Here is a 16,962-nt window from a genome sequence, read left to right as displayed (position 1 = left end):
GGAGGAGTTACCAGCTAAGGGAGAACATTTCTGAAGGTGCTGCAGCAGATGCAAAGGCAAGGAACTGTGAAGTGCAAGGTATGGGCGATTTGAGTCAGCCAGAGCTGTGGAATGAAGCTGGGAAGGGTCCGGGTCTTAAAGAGCCATGGAGGGAGTCTTCTGCGGCAACAGGGAGCCAAGACAGTTCTAGAGAAGAGTGATGTGGTCAATCTTGGCTTCTCGGTGCAAAGTTTAGGAAGGGTGAGCCCAGAGGTGCTTGAACAGCCAGATGAGGGAGAGAGGGAGGCTGAATCCAAAGTCTTGGCAAGACTTCGGAAGACGACATGAGGCTGCCTTCTCAGGAGTCTTCCAGCCCCAATCCACTGACCTGCCCCAACCCTATCCCACCATCGGGGGCTGCCCTGGTCTTTTTAAGGGCCGCATAGGAAACAATGCTGGTTGCTCAACTTGTTCAGTGCTTTATTGAAACAAAACCCTAACAGATGACTCATCAGGGCTTTCAAGCACAGCCCTTCCCACATCCTGAGATTAAGAATTGAGAGGTGGCTCTGTCCTTGGTTTAGCTGCTTCAATGACATTTCCTCTTCAATATTTCTAAAACTTATAAAGTGTAAAGATTTTGTCCACACAGTCACACATATACTCCTGCTGCAGGCTGATGCACTCACTGAAATGCTTCCACTAAGCAGTTTGTATGTGCAAGGCACTATGCCATCTACGGCTATCCATCCATCCATCATCCATCCATTTGTCCATCCATCTGTCCATCCACAATAAGACAGCAGCAAGTTCTGACAAGTCAGGCCTCAGGTTTCACAGCAGTGGGGGCTGGGCTTCCAGTCAGGTTAAGGATGCAGGCCTTAGCCCTCGCCCAGGTGCCCCAGAGGATAACAGCATCCCTTTCTGAGGCAACAGAAGCCAGGCCAAGTAAGTAATTAAAGTCCGAGTCTCTAACCCCAATTGCACAGGGGGAGCCTAAGCCTCAGCCTGTGAATGTCCTGAGGTGGGCAAAAAATCAAGACACACAAATCAAACCTGCAGTAACACTGAAACAAGAAAGAGTAAGAGCTTATGTTTGTGCTAGAGGTGTATGTAAGGAGGGACAGGAAAGAGAGAACGAGGTAGGGGAACGCACAGACATGCCAGGAGTGCTGTAAGGGCCAGGACACAGTGCTGACTCCCAGGGCAGGGAGGAGTTCGGCTCTGGCCCATCCTGGGGGCTGTGGCTTTCCCCCAGCATCACACATACAAAAAAAAAAAAAAAAAAGAGGAAGCTTTTCTAGACACAAAAAGACAAAGAGTTAGCTGAACAAGGAATAAAAAAGCAAAAAGCCTCCTGCTAGACACGAAATACTTCCTTTGAGCAGGACTTAATCCAATTTCACTAAGTCAACAGACTGGGTTCTTCCAGGGGCTTGGTTTGGGTAGGGAGATGGCACTAGGATATAGAGTATGGTTGGACTGAGACAAGGGGATCAGGGCTAGGGGCAGATGGGTGGGACACCCTCACCATCTTTCCCTGGATGGTACCTGGGGCCTCCAGCAGACCCTCAGCCCTCCAGGCCCCTGGGTGGCTGGTGCCCAGGCCACGTGAGGCAATGAAGGTAGGTGTGACCATGGCTGGCCATTCATTGGTCCTGCAGGCGGCTGCAAAGCTCCCGCCGGCTACGCTCCCCAGCCCAACTTCGAGTTTTGAGGCGGAAGGTCTTTAGCTCATCCTTGAAGGCCTCGTGGTTCATAGGCCGGTAGTCCTGAGGCTCACAGAAGGTCTAGGGAAGGATGGAAATGGTCAATCGATATGCGAGAATGGGTAACTTGGGTGTGTGTGTGGGAGTAGCCCTCCCTTCTCCTCTTGGGGTGACGACCTGGCCAAGCCCTTTCCCTGCAGTACAACCCTCCCATGGAGGCTGTGGTCACCCCCGCCTGTGGTACCGGGTGCTGGGGGAAGAACTCCTTGTAGCCGCCTTTGAGGATGTACATCTCAGGATAGTAGAGGCTGGGGTAGTCGTTGGTGGCCCGGTCTCGTTCCCTGATGAAACGGCACCTGGGACCAGCGGGAGTGTGGGGGTCAGAGCTGGGCATACAGCAGGGTGGACCTCAGGGTACCTGTTCCCTGCACCCACTCCCTTGAGGGCCTTGGGGAACCGTAAAGGATTCAAGTATAAGCATGTCGGCCAGAAGAACACTTAGATCAGTCTGGCACAGAAGAGGCTGGGAAGATGGAAGGAAGGAGGCAAATCAAGGAGGCTCTCTGTTTCTAGAAGGCAGTTGCAGGATCTTTGTTAGTGATATCTGGTCTGGACTGGGGAAGTAGAATGGAGAGGAGACAAAATTTAAGAGGTACTATTTAGGAGATCTGGACAAGACTTGGTGAGGAAGAGAGATGGGAAAAGGGAAGAACAAACACTGGAAGGGTCAGCATCACTGAGGACTGGGACAGGGCCCTCGGTTTTTAAGGACACCGCTGGTGACTTGGAACCAGATTATGTGGGGGTAGTGGCCAGGGTGCAGGGTGAGGCCTGATGGGAAGGATTGTAAGAGGGAGACAGAGACACAGAAAGGGCACCATGCACAACGAAGTGGTCGGGTGAGACAAGAGGCCCAAGCCAAGGAGGGGCTGGGCTCGGGCCTCTTAGTCATAGGATGGCTCCAGCATCTGAAAGCCTGGGCAGAGCTGGAACTCACATGCGGGGCCCGCGCTCAGATGAGAATTCACAGTGGAAAATGAGGATGATTCTTTTGTCCGTGCTACCGGGCGTGATGGGGCTCTGAAGCAGGAAGGTCTCAGCATCCCGTTCCAGGGGCAAGTTCACGGCAGTCTGCCAGATGAGCCAGAGGTCAGGCCACAGCCCTGGGTCTGGGTGGCAGACCCCTCCCCTATGCAGTCCCCATATTTCAAATGGGTGACCCCACCTCTTGCTAGGCAGGACCCTTCCCCATGAGAGGGTGTACCCGCAGAGGAAGGAGAGAATGGTTCTTCAGAGCTTCTTTTATCACCCCATCTCACCTTGATGTGCCCGCCTTCATACTCATAGGGGTATCTGCAGTCCACAATAACAAACCTCTCCACGATGTTGTTGAACTTGCCCGTCAGCAGGGCCACCATCTGTAGAAGGCCACAGAGGTGGATCCCAGTAGATCAGGATGGCAGGCAGGGGCTTTCCCCTAACCCTATCCTACCCAGTGCTTGCAGCCTGTCCCTAGGGAACATTAACAGGCCAACGACTCATCTGCACGTACCGTTTCTGGTGAAATATACTTGAGGTCTTGGTGCTTTCCATCCACAGTCTGTAGGAGGAAGGCCTGAAGGGAAGTGGAGAGAGAGAGATTGGGAGGAAGAAGAGGAAGAAAGTGAAATTGCTAAGATGAGAAACATGGAAAAAATGAAGTTTCTTTCTCAAGCCCAGAGGTCATGCCTGCTTTGACCTTCAAATTCAGCTCTGGTTCCCATAGCAACCAAGAAGCACCTCTTGGGTCTGATATGCAGGGACCAACCTTCCAAGGGGAAATGAGGGGTGGAAGAAGCGATGGTCTCCTTGCCCTCTGCCCCCAGCTCTGCCAAACCTGGGGACAAGGCCTGATGAGGATCAAGCTAGATTTTTATTGTTTATTTTTTTTTAGTCTAGAAATATTTTTCAAGGTGGAGAAACCATTGATGTCCAGTTGTGAGGTAGAATTCGAAGACCAAAGAGAGCTAGAGAGAGGAGTCTAGGTGAGAGTAAAGGAAGATAGGATGTAAAGGACAAAGCAAAGGGGCTACTAGGGCAAGAGGGAGGCGCTGGAGTAGCTGCTGGGCTGTGGGGGCCATAGTCAGTAAGGGGTTGAGCCTGCGGGTCTCGCCAGCTGGTACCTTGGAGTAATCCCCAATCAGTTCACGGTGGTCACTATCCAGGATGTTCTCAATCTCATCGTGACACAAGGACTTGGAGCGGAGGACACGGGCTTTCTGTGAGATAGATGCAGCCAGGGTCAGAGGGGAGGCTGTCCCTCCATGCCCCATCTGGCTGGTAACCCCCTTCCCTGTATCCTGGCTGAGAAGGGCTTATAGAGTAAACCGGGAAGTTGGCAGCCCTGCCCCAGGACACTCACAGGTTCTTCCGCCTCCTGCTGCTCCTCCAGAGGGGTCACGCTCCTCCTCCGCTTATTCTGAACTGGCAGGTCCCTGTCCTGGGGCCGCTCCAGCCTCTTAAGGATGGGCCGGATCACACCACAGGGCATGGATGGAGAGCGGAAGAGCCGATGGCACTTGCTGTACATGACGAGGTCCTGGCACGGGCAGCAGGTGAGGGGTCAGAGTGCTCGGCTTCCACTCTCCCCACCCCACAATCCCACTTAGAAGGCAGGGCTCCACCCCTCCAAGTCTGAAGGGGCCACTCCAGAGTCTCACCTGTTCCTCTTCCTTTTCAGAGGTTTTGACCAGTGGGGCACTAATGAGACTTTCCATGCCTGGGGGAACTGCATCATCATCCTAAGGCCAAATCAGCAAGGATATGGTCACACCTGCAGGCACAGGCCAAACCCCAGGCCCCAAGTCCTCCAACATAGCCTTCCCTGTTCTCCTAAAAGCCCTCTTTGGCCCTGCCAGCACTTCTACACAGGGCGGCCTGCCAGAACCAGGAGGCTGCAGCGCCCCGTCACTGCCGGGGCTTGCACAGAACTGTGAGAAGCATGGCTCTCCATCCCACCCATCCTCCCCTCACTGCAGCACCAGCCACCTGTTTCTCTCTGATTGGCCAGAGGTCAGGCTGCGACTCAGTTACCTCCAAATCTTTTCCATATATTGGAATGAGGTCATAGTCTTACTGCAGGAGCCCAGAGCTCCCCTTTTTGAAAGACCCCAGGGACAGAGAGGTAGGCACCCTGATGGGGCAACACTGCTTACCTTTAAGTCACTTTCCAGGATATCCACAAACCCATCGTCTTCCTCGGTAGCCCCCTTGGTGGGGGTCAGGGAGAAGCGGTGGGCCAGCGGACTCAGCTCTTCTACTTCCATCTTCCGCTCAGGGGTGAGACACTGTGTGGGTGATGAGCAGATGCAGGCTACTCAGGGGTGGGGACCCAAGGCAGTTCCCACCTCCATCCTTCTGAGAAAAGATTCTCCCTGCCTCCGGGCTCAGAATCACCCTCCCATCCCCAGGCTGCCTTCAGGGGTACCCGCCCTGCATGCACTGCCTGCCCTGCAAGAGTCAGCTCTCCTGATGTACCATCAGGTCGGGGGCTGAGCTTGGCCTCTGGGCAAAGGCTTCTCTGCGGGTGGCCCACTCTGCCAGAGCATGGGTGTGGCTGGAATGTGTGGGCTTCCATGGCATCTTGAAGACAAAACCATCCTGTGGGCAAAATCGAGGGTCAGAGGGCATCATCAAAGGCCAGAGAATCACCCCAGCATGCCCCCTTCTCTTCCTGGAGTGTTTCCACTCCAGCCTTCTGGAATCGTACATTCTCTTTGTCCTCCAAAGAGCTTCGGCCAGCTTGGCCACGTGCCTCACTCTTCCTCCAGCTGCTGGGCCCTTGGGAGTTGGTGATGTTCCGTAGCACTGGGCTGTGGCCCATAAGCCTCACCTAGGGAGCCAGGAGGGTGGTAGGTACTGAAAGCTGCATTCCTCTGGCACCAGTCCAGGCCTTGCTTCTCCCATCCCTCTCCCGACTCCCCCTGCTCGCCCATCCACCTCCCAAAACCCATCTCCACAGCCAGACCAAGGACACCTGACTCCAAGTACACCCTCTAGGAGTTGACCCCAGATCCCTCCTGCCTTTCCTGTCCTGGCCAGTGTGCCTGAACCTGCCAGCGGGCCTCAGACGGCACTCACCGGCAAGGACTGGACGCGTCGGATGGTGAATGGCTCGCTGCAGGAGGAAACAAGGACACATCAGAGCTGGAGAGTCTGGGGCCACAAAGGAGAGCGAACAGGATGCTCCTCTACCAGAGTCCTATGCAACCCTACGGGAGGGCCTGGGAGAGTACCCTCCCCATGCCTACTGCACCCAACAGGGGACAGGAGTAGCCTATGGTGGGTAGACCACGGGAGCCTGCAAGAAGGCCGAGCACTTACCTTCGAATGAACCGGCTGGCTGCCTGGATGGCCTGTTCAAACCTAAGAGAGAGAAGGTTACCATGCAGCAAAGCATCAGGTTCCCAGTTCACAAGCCCTGGGGCCAGGGCTCAGGACAGTGGAAAAGGAAGACAGGAAAAATGCCAACTATCAGGGGGCCCAGGTTTGGGGAGGGGGAGATGAGAAGTAGCCTGGGATTTTAAAAGCTGCTCTGAATAGAAGAAGATCCAGAGAATGGCAACGATGGAGACAGCTGGGGCAGGTCACAGGGCAGCTGAGCGTTACCGAGACAACGGTCATGACAGCCTGCCCACAGGCCTTCCACCTGTATGCAAATCACCTCAGTGGGGCCATATGGCCGCCAGGAAAGGCATTCATCCATCCCATGATGAAAGGCCTTGGTCCATAGCGTGGGTGTCTCCAGGGCCTAGATGCCAGCAAAGCTGGACTTCCCTCCCTTTGTATGGGGTTGTATTGGCTCCCCCAGGACAGTGGCCCACTTTAGTGTGCCCCTGGATCAGCCCCAGTCTGCCTTGCCAGACCCTCTAATGACAAACATATAGGGTCACATCCTCTACTCCCTCCTATGGAATTTTCCAGGACTCAGCCTCTGTTTCACCCCCTCCTCCTGCCTTAGGAGAGACCAGCAGGCAAGGAATTTCAACAGATGTTCCTTTTGAGAATGGAGTGAAAGCTTCTGTAGATAGGCCCCACCCCCCAGCTATGTTACCAGAGACCACCTGCCATGCAGGGCTTTGTGCATCTGTGCGCACACACACATGCAGAGACATGCACGTGCACGCACACACAAGAGCTTTCTGAGAAACTAACTGTCAAAGCAGGTGCAGAAGTCAGGGAGCGGCACTGAGGACTAAAACATCATGGGGTCGGCCCCCAGGTGTATGTGTGGAGGGAGTGGCTATGCCCGGCCAACCTAGCATCAGAGATGACCAATTTCAATGGCTTGGTTTCCATATGCACCTGGACCTTGGGGGTAAAGCAGGGACAGCTCTGTTGCTAACAAAACCCAACCTAGTTTCCCCAACCCCCACCCAATTCTCTCCTGTTTCCTGTTTATGAACAAACTTTGTGACCCAGCCCAGTCTGATCAAAGGCAATGTAGAGAAAGACAGTCACCGCCCTAAACCCAAAGCATAGTCCCCCAAGCCCAGGCTGGGGATGCCCAGCTGTCCTCACTAATGCCTGGCAGCTGCTCTCCCTGCTGAGGCTGAACAGCTGGATGGGAATAGCTATGTTCTAGAAGGTACTACTTCTGCCCTACAACCAAGGGGGAGGGATCTATCCTGAGCAGAGCCCATCAGCAGCCTCTCTAGTCTGTCTTACAAAGGGCCTGGTCCAGAGGTTGGCCAGAGGGTCAAATGTCACTTAAGCCAGAGATTCCTGATAAGATGGCCAAGGGCTAAAACAGCCTTCAGTGACTGTTTTGTTTGGCCTAGAGTAATACAAATTTTTAATTAGTTGGACCATATTTTAAAATTGTGATATTTCACAGGAAAAAAAAGTGTTTATAGGCAGAAAGAAAAATGGAACACATATCAGGCCTGTATCCTTACAAGTGCTGGCTGGTATCAAGTATGTGCTGCTCCCAGAGGCCACTGTCCCCACCACCCTAGCCCTGAGCCCACTCTCAGCTGCTCCCATGAGAGCAGACCCTTCTTCAAGACAGGTAGGAGAATCCCAGAACTTAGGAAGCTCAATTAGTACCCCTATATGGGGATCCAGAGGGGTCTGTCCACTCTCCCAGACTTTCCCAGTGAGTTTACACTAGAGCTAAGATCCCCAAAGGCAGGTGCCAACTCCTTGGTATTGAGGATCCCTCTTCTCTACTCACGTCTGCTCTGCCATCTGGGGGTCCATGGGACTGGGAGAATCCATGCAGAGACCTGAGGGGAACAGAGTGACTTGGTTTGAAAGTAGTGCCATTCTCTACACACTTTCCCCACCATGTCCCAACCCTATTCAGAGAAGGGAAAAAACCTGTTTCTATTTTAGAAATAAAACCCACCATGGACCCCAAAGGTTGACGCTGCCCCCCAAATTGCCCAGGGCTCCACTCCCTGTTTATTATGGAAATGCTTCTACATAATTTTTAATCCAAAACTTCGCTAAGTATTTTCCTGAACTGGTTTAAGATAATTTGTTCTAGAAGAGATAATGACTTTTTAAAGGAAAAGATTATGGCTGAAGCCAGTGAGTATTATAAAATGGCCAGCTTTCAGCCCTGATGCCTCCCAGGTGGGGCTGTGGTCCTGGGACTTTAGTTTTAAATAGGCGAGATCTTATCTCCTGTAGAGGGCCCCACCCAACCACCCACTCTGTCAGTCTGGGCTGGATGTGGTGAGCCCCACCAGAGGTGGGCAGGGACAGGTTTCTCCGCCCCCAGGTTGTGGGAAGGATGTTAATCTAATTGGCAGAGAAATGGGGAGGCTCAGGTAGCCCACCAAATTCCCCTGGCACCCCTGGGCCTCACCTGCATCAGAAGATTCAGAGGACTCAGACGACAGGGAGGATACAGATGCCCGCTGCCGGGACAGGGATAGGCATGTGAGCAGGCTGCCTACCTGACTCTTTGGGGTCTCCCTGGGAAAGGAGCAGGGACCCAGGGAAGGAGAAAGGTAAATGTGGGGTTCAAGGGCTAGCTGGCCCATGTTCCCACCAGCCGCCCATTTCTGAAAGGCCCATTCAGTTTCTGTGCTGCCCCAGGGAGGTGATGGCATGGAAGGCCTGCCCCTTTAGGCCAAGGCAGGCTTCTTCTGCAGAGGCCCTAAGTGTCTTCTCTTTGTTGATTGGTTTAAGAAAGGTCCTCCCAGGTGCAGGGAGAGGTGAGCCCAAGACAAGAGCAAGGAGCTGGGCTGGGGACCATCCCAGGGCATGGTGGGACTGCAGAGCAGCCCTGGAGGACCTTTAGGCTCCTACCATCCACAAGCCTTCCTGGAGGAAGGGCAGAGACTTGAGTCTCAGTTGCTGGAAGGACAACTAAGCCTGGACCCTGCACGCTAGCTCAGGGAGCAGAACCAGCATTTGATGCCTTAACCCCAGGAAAGAATTGAGAGTGTTGAGGGCTGGGGCATGGACTTAAGAGAAGTGGACTGCTCTGCCATCCTCAAGTTCCCCTCCAAGATCATGATCCCCCTGCCTGGGGCAAAATGGTGGCGATTTGGGCAGAGGCGCACTGAGGGAGGAGGGAGGAAAAGAGGGTCTTCAGTCTTGTGCCGGCCAAGAGGTACCAAGAGAGTGAGCAGCACAGTCCTGGCCTCACCACCCTTGTCCCGGCCCCCGAAGCAGACTCTGCTTGAAACGCCTACCCACTGGCTTCTCGGATTCGGGTTCCATGTCGGGTTCCCCAGGAGGCCTGGGACCAACATCCTAGCATGGACCTCTCACCCCACACCCGGCTTCTTTGGGACGCCCTACCTGCCGAGCCCAGCGAGGTCGTGCATAGTTTTGGTGAGGGTGGCGACAGGCGAAGAAGCGGCCACGCGCTCCGGGGACCCCAGGAGGCCATGAGCTCCCAGCCGGAGGCCCGGGAGGTGGCCCGGACGCTCGGCGCCACCGCGCACGCCGGCCGGACTGAGAGCCGAACCCGGCGCAGCGGGGTCCGGCTGAGGCATCTCCATCGCGGCGGGGCCGGAGGAAGGCTAGCGGAAGAGCCGGGCGACCCGCAGAAGCCGGGCACAGCTGACCGAGGACAGGTAAGGAGGGGGCCCGGGTTAAAGGGGTGGGGGAGGGAGAAAGAGCAACGGGGCCAGAGCGAGGGAGGAGAGGGTTGCAGGGAGGGTAGGGTGGAGGGACGGGGGAACTAGCCACCAGTCAGGGAAGCCTCTAGCAGCAGCTGCCACCTCCACCTCCTTATATATTCGAAAAATAACAGCGGCCGCGCCGCCGGGCGCCACCAATGGGGGCGCGGGTTAGAGGAGGGCGGGACCGAGGGCGGGGCCCGCGGGGGTAAAAGGCGCGGAGGCTGGACCAGCCCGGCCCTGCCCAGTTCCCGGCTTTGGGTGGGGCAAATTGGGGTTTCTCCCACGCCCCACCCCTTCGCACCCCACCTCCTAGCCAGGGCCCAAGAATCCTGGCTTCCCAAATTCTGCTTCTCGGGATGTGGTTTGGAGTTAGACACCTCCAACAGAGAGGGCCCCAAGGGAAGCAACAACCCCCTAGGGTGGCCTCAAAGGGGACCCCTGCGGTTTAACATCATTCACAAGCACCAGTAAGGCACTATGAAAGACACCGTTCCAGGAGTTTGCCAAACACAGCCGCACTTTGTGTTCGCTACTTTACAGACTGAGACGTTGAGGCGTGAAGTTCTTTAACTCGTTCGAGGTCACACGATTGGGCAAGTAGTGGAGCCGAGATTCTCCTCAGGCACCTCTGCTCGCTCAGCCTCTTTGCCCTTGTGACAGGCGGCGCCGAGCGCCTAATTCCCACCTGGAACCCCCAGAGGAGGAGGTGGACCCTCGATGCGGGCCAACGCGTAACTGATTGGCGCTTCCAGGAGTCCAGGTTAGACCTCCCAAGGGGTCCTATTTTCTCCAGCAGCTCCTAAAGAAGGCTCTAATGGTTGGCCTAGCCATAGATTTTTGGCGTAGAGGGCCGAGGAGAGTGCCAGCGACCTCAAAACCTACTTGTGGAAATTATTTTCTGCTCATTGACCGTTTGGCTAATGTGGTGTCAATGGCATCATATTGTTTAATTGGTATTTCTTGAATGATTTAGGAGACTGAATTTGTCACTAGTTTAAATGGAGCATCTACTAATGATCTAACCACCTTACAGCAAGCCTGTTTTCCTGGAATGAGGCAGGAAGGCTGTTTCCCAAAGCAAGTGGGTGTAAGCAACTTTTGTATCCTCTCTCCCTAGTGGAGAGATGGTCTCCAGCTAGAAAGGGCACAGCTAGGTAAGGCAGGAGCTGTGGCCTTGTGCCCCTTCTTGAGCAGCCCCAACCTCCCACCAAGACACTGTGGGTAGGGGTGGTAAAAGAGAGGGCCTGGCAGTGGGGGTTTGGAGGAAAGGAATGGGAAGGCCCCAGTCCCACCTGAGAGGGGTAACCTGGGTGGGGATTGTAACTTTTCCTTCTCTCAACATTTTTCCCAGCTCCTGTGCTATGTGAGGCACTATGCTGTGTGCTGGACAGTGCTGAACATTCGGGGTCATCTGCCCAGTGTCAAGGGTCACTCTCCAGACCTTCAAGGTTCAAGGTTGTGACTGCCTCAAGTAGGGGTGGGGGGCTGTGAGGCCTCCCACCCAAAAGATCAGAAATAAAACTGCCACGAGGATTGCATTTTCAAAATCAATCCAGCAGGTGTTACTCACCCGCCCCCATATACTTCTACAGGGTGTGGTGAGGGTGTGGGGGGGAAGTAAGAGAGAAATTAAACTCTTGAATTCCTTGAAATCCCAGTCTGAAGATCACCTCTGGACCAGTGAAGAGGAGCCAGGACCACAGAAGGATCATTCCAGAGCATCCCATACATCTGCTCTGTGACCTTCCTGAATCTTCTTTTGCCAATTAGATCACAGATAATGTGTTCAATTAAAAATAAACCTAGTTAATAAAAATAAGCTAAAAATTTTTTTTTGCAAACATTATAGTAAGAGGATCGACTTCTATCCGGCCAGGCCCTGGTTACATGACACTTCCGGGCAGAAGGCTCCATCTTCCCATTGAAAGGAATGACCTGGCACTGGACTGTACACATCAAGTACTGGGCTCAGTTAAGGGGTCTGGTGTGACCTTGGAGCCTTGCCAGAAGAGGAGGAAAAATTACTGCATGTCTGCAAAATCCTTCTGTTTCTCCAAGCCTGTTCCCAAACAGCATCTTCTTTCTGGTGCTTTTGCTGTCATGGCTTGTAACATATTAAATGGTTTTTAAATATTGGTACATGGTTTCAAAAATTCAGGCAAAGGAGAAAATTCAAATGGTTTAAAAAGGCAGTGAAAATTCAGTCTCCCACCCCACACAAACCTTCAAGAACCCTCCCCAGTGGCAACCCACGCCTATTATAAATTTGTTGCATATCCTTCTGGAGATAGTTTATAACAGTCCAAGCTAATAGGAACATAATGGGAGGCATAAATGCAATTCACATATGTAATTTAAAATTTTCTAGAAGCCAAATTAAAAAAGTAAAAAGAAACATGAAATTTTAATATTTTACTTAATATATTCAAAATATAATTTCAACATATTATTAATATAAAATTATTAATGAGATATTTTACATACTTATTTTCCCTAGTAACAAGTCTTCAAAGTCCGATGTACATTTAATACAGCACATCTCAACTTGAACTTGCCATATTTCAAGTGCTCAATAGCCATATATGGGATTAGTTGCTACCATAGGGGACAGGGCAGGTTTATACATTTACAAGCATATGTATGCCCATATTTTAATAAATATACAAACGGTATATATGAAACAGTTTTATACCTTGCTTTCTCTATTTTACTTGGAGATGGATCCATATTAGTGCCATAATGGTATATATTCAATTCCCTAATGCTGCACATTTAGGTTATTGGCTTTTGCAATGATGCAGAAGGTATGCACTGAATGAATTCCTAAACAGAAACTATGGAAGGTGTGGATTTTATTAATTGAAATCTCCTTTTCCCTCTTCTTAAACTCGTTTCCTCAAGCTGACTGAGCTATTGAAGAACAGGGACCAAGTCATTTACCTCTCCACCCACCTCCCAGCATTCAAATAGGCTCCAGTCCTAGGTTGGCCTCTGACCCCAATATTCCACTTCTAGGGATTTTTCTTAAGGATATGATAAAAGTACATACAAATATATGTTCATTGAGTCATTGTTAGTAACAATGAAATATGGAGTGTAAACTGGGTGTCCTTCAATAGGGGAATAGCCAATGAGGGTGTAATACCTGTGTAATACCTGCAGCCTTTAAAGAGAACAAGCACTGGGGGCAGGTAGGGATGCCTGGCACTTGGCAGGGGCCCAGTTAGTAATTGTTGATTAATGAACGATTACATATTGGGTTTCGAAAATGGTCTTTTGAAGAAAGTGTTCCTAGAGTAAAATAAGTTTGAAACTGATTGATATAAATATTTATTGAAATAAAAAGATGTTCACGATATGGGCTACAAAATATTATGCTAAGTGTGGTCCTATTAAAAAACAACATGCACAGAAAAGTATCCTTAAAGGATATTCTCTGAGTGGTAAAATTAAAAATGATTAAATGTTTTTATCCTTAAAAATTTCTGTATTTTAAAATATTTTTCAAAGAACAGGTATAATTTTTAGATTAACTAAAAGAACATCTCAATCTGGCAGTTCCTCAAACAATTAAACATAGAGTTACCATATGACCCAGCAATTCCATTCCTAGGTATGTATACCCAAGAGAAATGAAAACATATCTCTACACGAAAACTTGCAAACAGGCCTTTATAGCAGCATTAGTCATGATTGCCAAAAGGCAGAAGCAACCCAAATCTCTATTAACAAATGTATAAATATCATACTCATACAACAGAATATTATTTAGCCATTAAAAATAATGAAGTACTGATAGATACTACATCGTGGACGAATCTTAAAAATATGATGCTAAGTGAAAGAAGCCAATCATAAAAGACAAATACTATTTGGTCCCACTGACATGAAATGTCCAGAACAGAGAAATCTATAGACAGAAAGTAGATTAGTGGTTGCTGAGGCTGGGGAAGGGGCAAGGGGCAGATAGGGAGATGATAGCTAAAGGGTATGGGGTTTCTAAGGTGATGAAAATGTTCTAGAATTGACTGTGATAATAGTTCCATGTATCTGTGAATTGTATACTTTAAATGGGTGAATTATACAGTACATGAAATATGTCTCAATAAAGATGTTAAAAACAAAAGTATATGGTACGGAGGATTAGGGGAGAGATGAGGTATTTCTCTTGAGAATCTTGGCTTGAGGAACTCCAGGAGTGTCCTCGAATGGATGGACAACCTCTTTCCTGCTAACTACAGCTGACCCTCATCAACATGGCCCACAGTGTCTTCCACTTCCAGGCCCATCCTTGGGACCATACAAAGAGCACTGGTATGGCCACTTTCAGGACAGAAAAGAAGCCACACATATGTGCTGATGGCATAGCCATTTCCAGACACCTGATCTACCCAATGCACAGGGCCAATCCCACACCAGTCCACCTGGAACCCTGGGACTCCCCACCCTCCCTAGCCGTTGTAAGCTCCATCTTTCCAATTCTCCACCTTAGGGAAGTCCACAATTCACCTTCTCTTCTCTTGGCCCAGGCTGCTCAAAGCTGCTCTCCAGTCCTAATACTCATTCTGCTTATATAATCACTATTTTTTGTGTCCCTCAACAAGCTTTCATTCTCCTTTTCATTTTAAGGGGGCTGTTAGTACTTGCTTATTAAAGAAAACTTGGAAAATTCAGCAAAGTAGAAAAAAAAGCCCACCCACAGTCCATTCACCCAAACATCCATCGATTACAAGCCAAGTGAGTGGGCAGGAGGGACATATGTGCACATGAATGAAACATGGTCTCCTAAAGGTGCGCGGGAAGGAGTCCTTGGCTAGGTGGCCTTACATTTACCTTTATACAGGGACCATACTCCCATTGTGGCCCCTAAAGGAAAAAGTCTCCCATGTCTTATTCTGGACCTGGTGATTAGCAGAATATTTTTTTATATCTCAGGGGTAGGAAAGGGCTCTCCAAAACCCAGAAGCAATATAGGAAAAAAAATTTTTAATATAGGAAAAGTTAACAGACTTGCCCACTTAAAGATTTAAAATACCTTATATTTAAGACTCCCTAGGTTAAGTTAAAGGACAACTGGCAGGCTGGGAGAATACATTTGTAACATACTTAAAGATGTTATGTTCAGAGGTGAAGAGCTCTTAAAAGTCAACAATAAGATGAATATAAGAGATACATGGGCAAAAATTTACTAGAAAATCCACAGGATTCAAATGGCCAATACACATATGAAGAGAGAAGTGCACACTAAACCATCAGTGAGTTACACTCTTCCCTTAGCTTCCAGAACACCATACAGGTTTGGTTTTCCTTCTACCATTTCATCTGTTTCTCAAGTTTCCCTTTATTTAAAAAAAATATATATATATTATTTATTATAGTTGACATGCAATATTATGTTCGTTTATTATATTTGACATACAATATCATATTACTTTCAGGTGTACAACAGAGTGATTTGACATTTATATACCTTATGATGTGAATACCATAAGTCTAGTAACTGTCACCATACCAAGTTATTATGATATTATTGGCTATTTTCCTTATATTGTACATTATATTCCTGTGACTTTTTTATAACTGGAAGTCTGTATCTCTTATTCCCCTTCACCCCTTTCCCCCATCCTCCCACCCCACTCCCCTCTGGCAACCATCAGTTTGTTCTCTGTATCTTTGAGTCTGTTTTTGTTTTGTTTTGCTTGTTCATCTGTTTTTTTCTATAGAGTCCACATATAAATGAAATCATATAGTGTCTTTCTGTCTTATTTATTTCACTTGGCATGTCCATCCTTGTTGTTGAAAATGGCTAGATTTCATTCTTTTTTATGTCAGTAATATTCCATTGTGTATCTCACATCTGAATCTCATGAGTTTATTGCTAGTTCTTTCTTAAGCCTTTAACCTTGGAGAGCCCAGGGCACTGGTTCTCTTTCTTCTTTGTCTACACCCACTTGCCTGAAGCATCATCCAGCCGCAGGTCCTCTCTAAGCCTATTCCCCTCCATCACGGCCTTCCTCTTTGTCTACTCCTTATGCTACTCTAAGAGAGAAAAAAAAACACTGTAATGTTTTAAGAATGTCATTTTTAGGAGGTGGCTCCATAGTTTAGTGGTTAGCACTTCTGCTTTACACGCAGAAGGTCCTGGGTTCCTGGGTTCGCACCCCAGGTGGATCCATGGACCATACCCCGGGTGCACCAGGCCCCCCGGGGTGTGCCTTGTTCTGGGGTGCCCCTGGCCCTGGGTGCACACAGCGAGCGTGGGGGAGACGCCCGCCTTTGGAGATCCAGTCCTTAAAGGGAAAACGGCAAAATCCATAGGTCAGGGGTGGAAGGGTGGGATTCAAGAGGGGAGGGAAAGAAAGTCATTTTTATGTAGTTGGTGCAGGAAGAGGAGGTTTTGGGAGTCATATGTCTGTATGCTTATGTATATACATGACATTATTTCTGTAGGCGCAAACACTTTTATGACTGACTATATGCATGGAAAAGCCCAGAAAGTGACACACAGAGATGTTATCAGCATTTTTCTATGGATTGTGGGATTACCATCAAATAGATTTTAAACTGTTTTTGCTTATAAAAATAACCGAAATGTGCTACAATAGTGTACGTAGATTAGAGTTAATTCATAACTGGAACAATACACAACCATTAAAAAGCATGTTGGCAATACTTTACCGATATGGCAAAATTCTCATCACTTGATGCCAGGTAAAACAGCAGGAGATGCCAGTTATCGTCTATACAGTCTGATATCAGTTTTATGCAACAAACTTTTAAAAAGAAAACTGCATACGCCTAGAGAAAAGACTGGAAGGAAATGTATCAAAATGTTACCTGCCCATCTCTCCAGGTGTTGGGGTGAAAGGTGATTTCAAGTTTCCTGTATTTTTCGGTTTCCGCAAAACACGTGAGTTATTCTTGCCTTAATAATAAAACTAAAAACACAAAACTCAATTATTATATATAAGCAACAAATCTCTGCCTGGCCGACGCAGTGGCCTGGCACCGCGCCCCTGCTCGCCTGTCACCGGAAGCCGGAACGCTAGCGGGTCCCGCAGGCCGCAGCGCCCCCCGGCGGTCAGTCCGGAGCGGCGGGGAGGAGGGTGGGCGCGGAGGGCGGGGAGGCGGTGCCGGGCGTCCCCGCGCTT

General features: G+C 49.8%; 1 protein-coding gene and 1 long non-coding RNA gene across 4 annotated transcripts; one reads left to right on the top strand and one right to left on the bottom strand.

Annotated features, from left to right (window-relative positions):
* Positions 1-442: 442 nt before the first annotated feature.
* Positions 443-16,825, bottom strand: CDC25B (cell division cycle 25B). 3 transcript variants are annotated; one of them, XM_011369827.2, is made up of 16 exons: positions 9,486-9,688; positions 8,542-8,651; positions 7,903-7,954; positions 6,051-6,092; positions 5,808-5,844; positions 5,437-5,559; positions 5,205-5,327; positions 4,883-5,014; positions 4,388-4,468; positions 4,090-4,266; positions 3,851-3,946; positions 3,241-3,303; positions 3,008-3,106; positions 2,686-2,819; positions 1,933-2,044; positions 443-1,769 (listed from the first exon to the last, which is right to left on the bottom strand). In XM_011369827.2, exons 1-16 carry the CDS (start codon positions 9,686-9,688, stop codon positions 1,629-1,631), a joined length of 1,725 nt encoding a protein of 574 aa, XP_011368129.1. In that variant the 3' UTR covers positions 443-1,628. The 3 variants fall into 3 exon arrangements, with proteins under 3 accessions (XP_011368129.1, XP_023392986.1, XP_011368138.1); XM_023537218.1 differs by lacking the exons at positions 8,542-8,651; positions 9,486-9,688 and adding an exon at positions 16,649-16,825; XM_011369836.2 differs by lacking the exon at positions 8,542-8,651 and having other exon boundaries at positions 9,486-9,949.
* On the top strand, positions 10,139-11,947 carry LOC111746314. The gene is made up of 2 exons (XR_002783044.1): positions 10,139-10,571; positions 11,163-11,947. It is a non-coding gene; the product is annotated as an uncharacterized LOC111746314 (long non-coding RNA).
* Positions 16,826-16,962: the final 137 nt, after the last annotated feature.

Source organism: Pteropus vampyrus, unplaced genomic scaffold (assembly GCF_000151845.1).
Source record: "Pteropus vampyrus isolate Shadow unplaced genomic scaffold, Pvam_2.0 Scaffold7, whole genome shotgun sequence".
Classification (NCBI taxonomy): Eukaryota; Metazoa; Chordata; class Mammalia; order Chiroptera; family Pteropodidae; genus Pteropus; species Pteropus vampyrus.
Note: the sequence above shows the minus strand (reverse complement) of the source record. Positions and strands in the feature narration are given on the sequence as shown.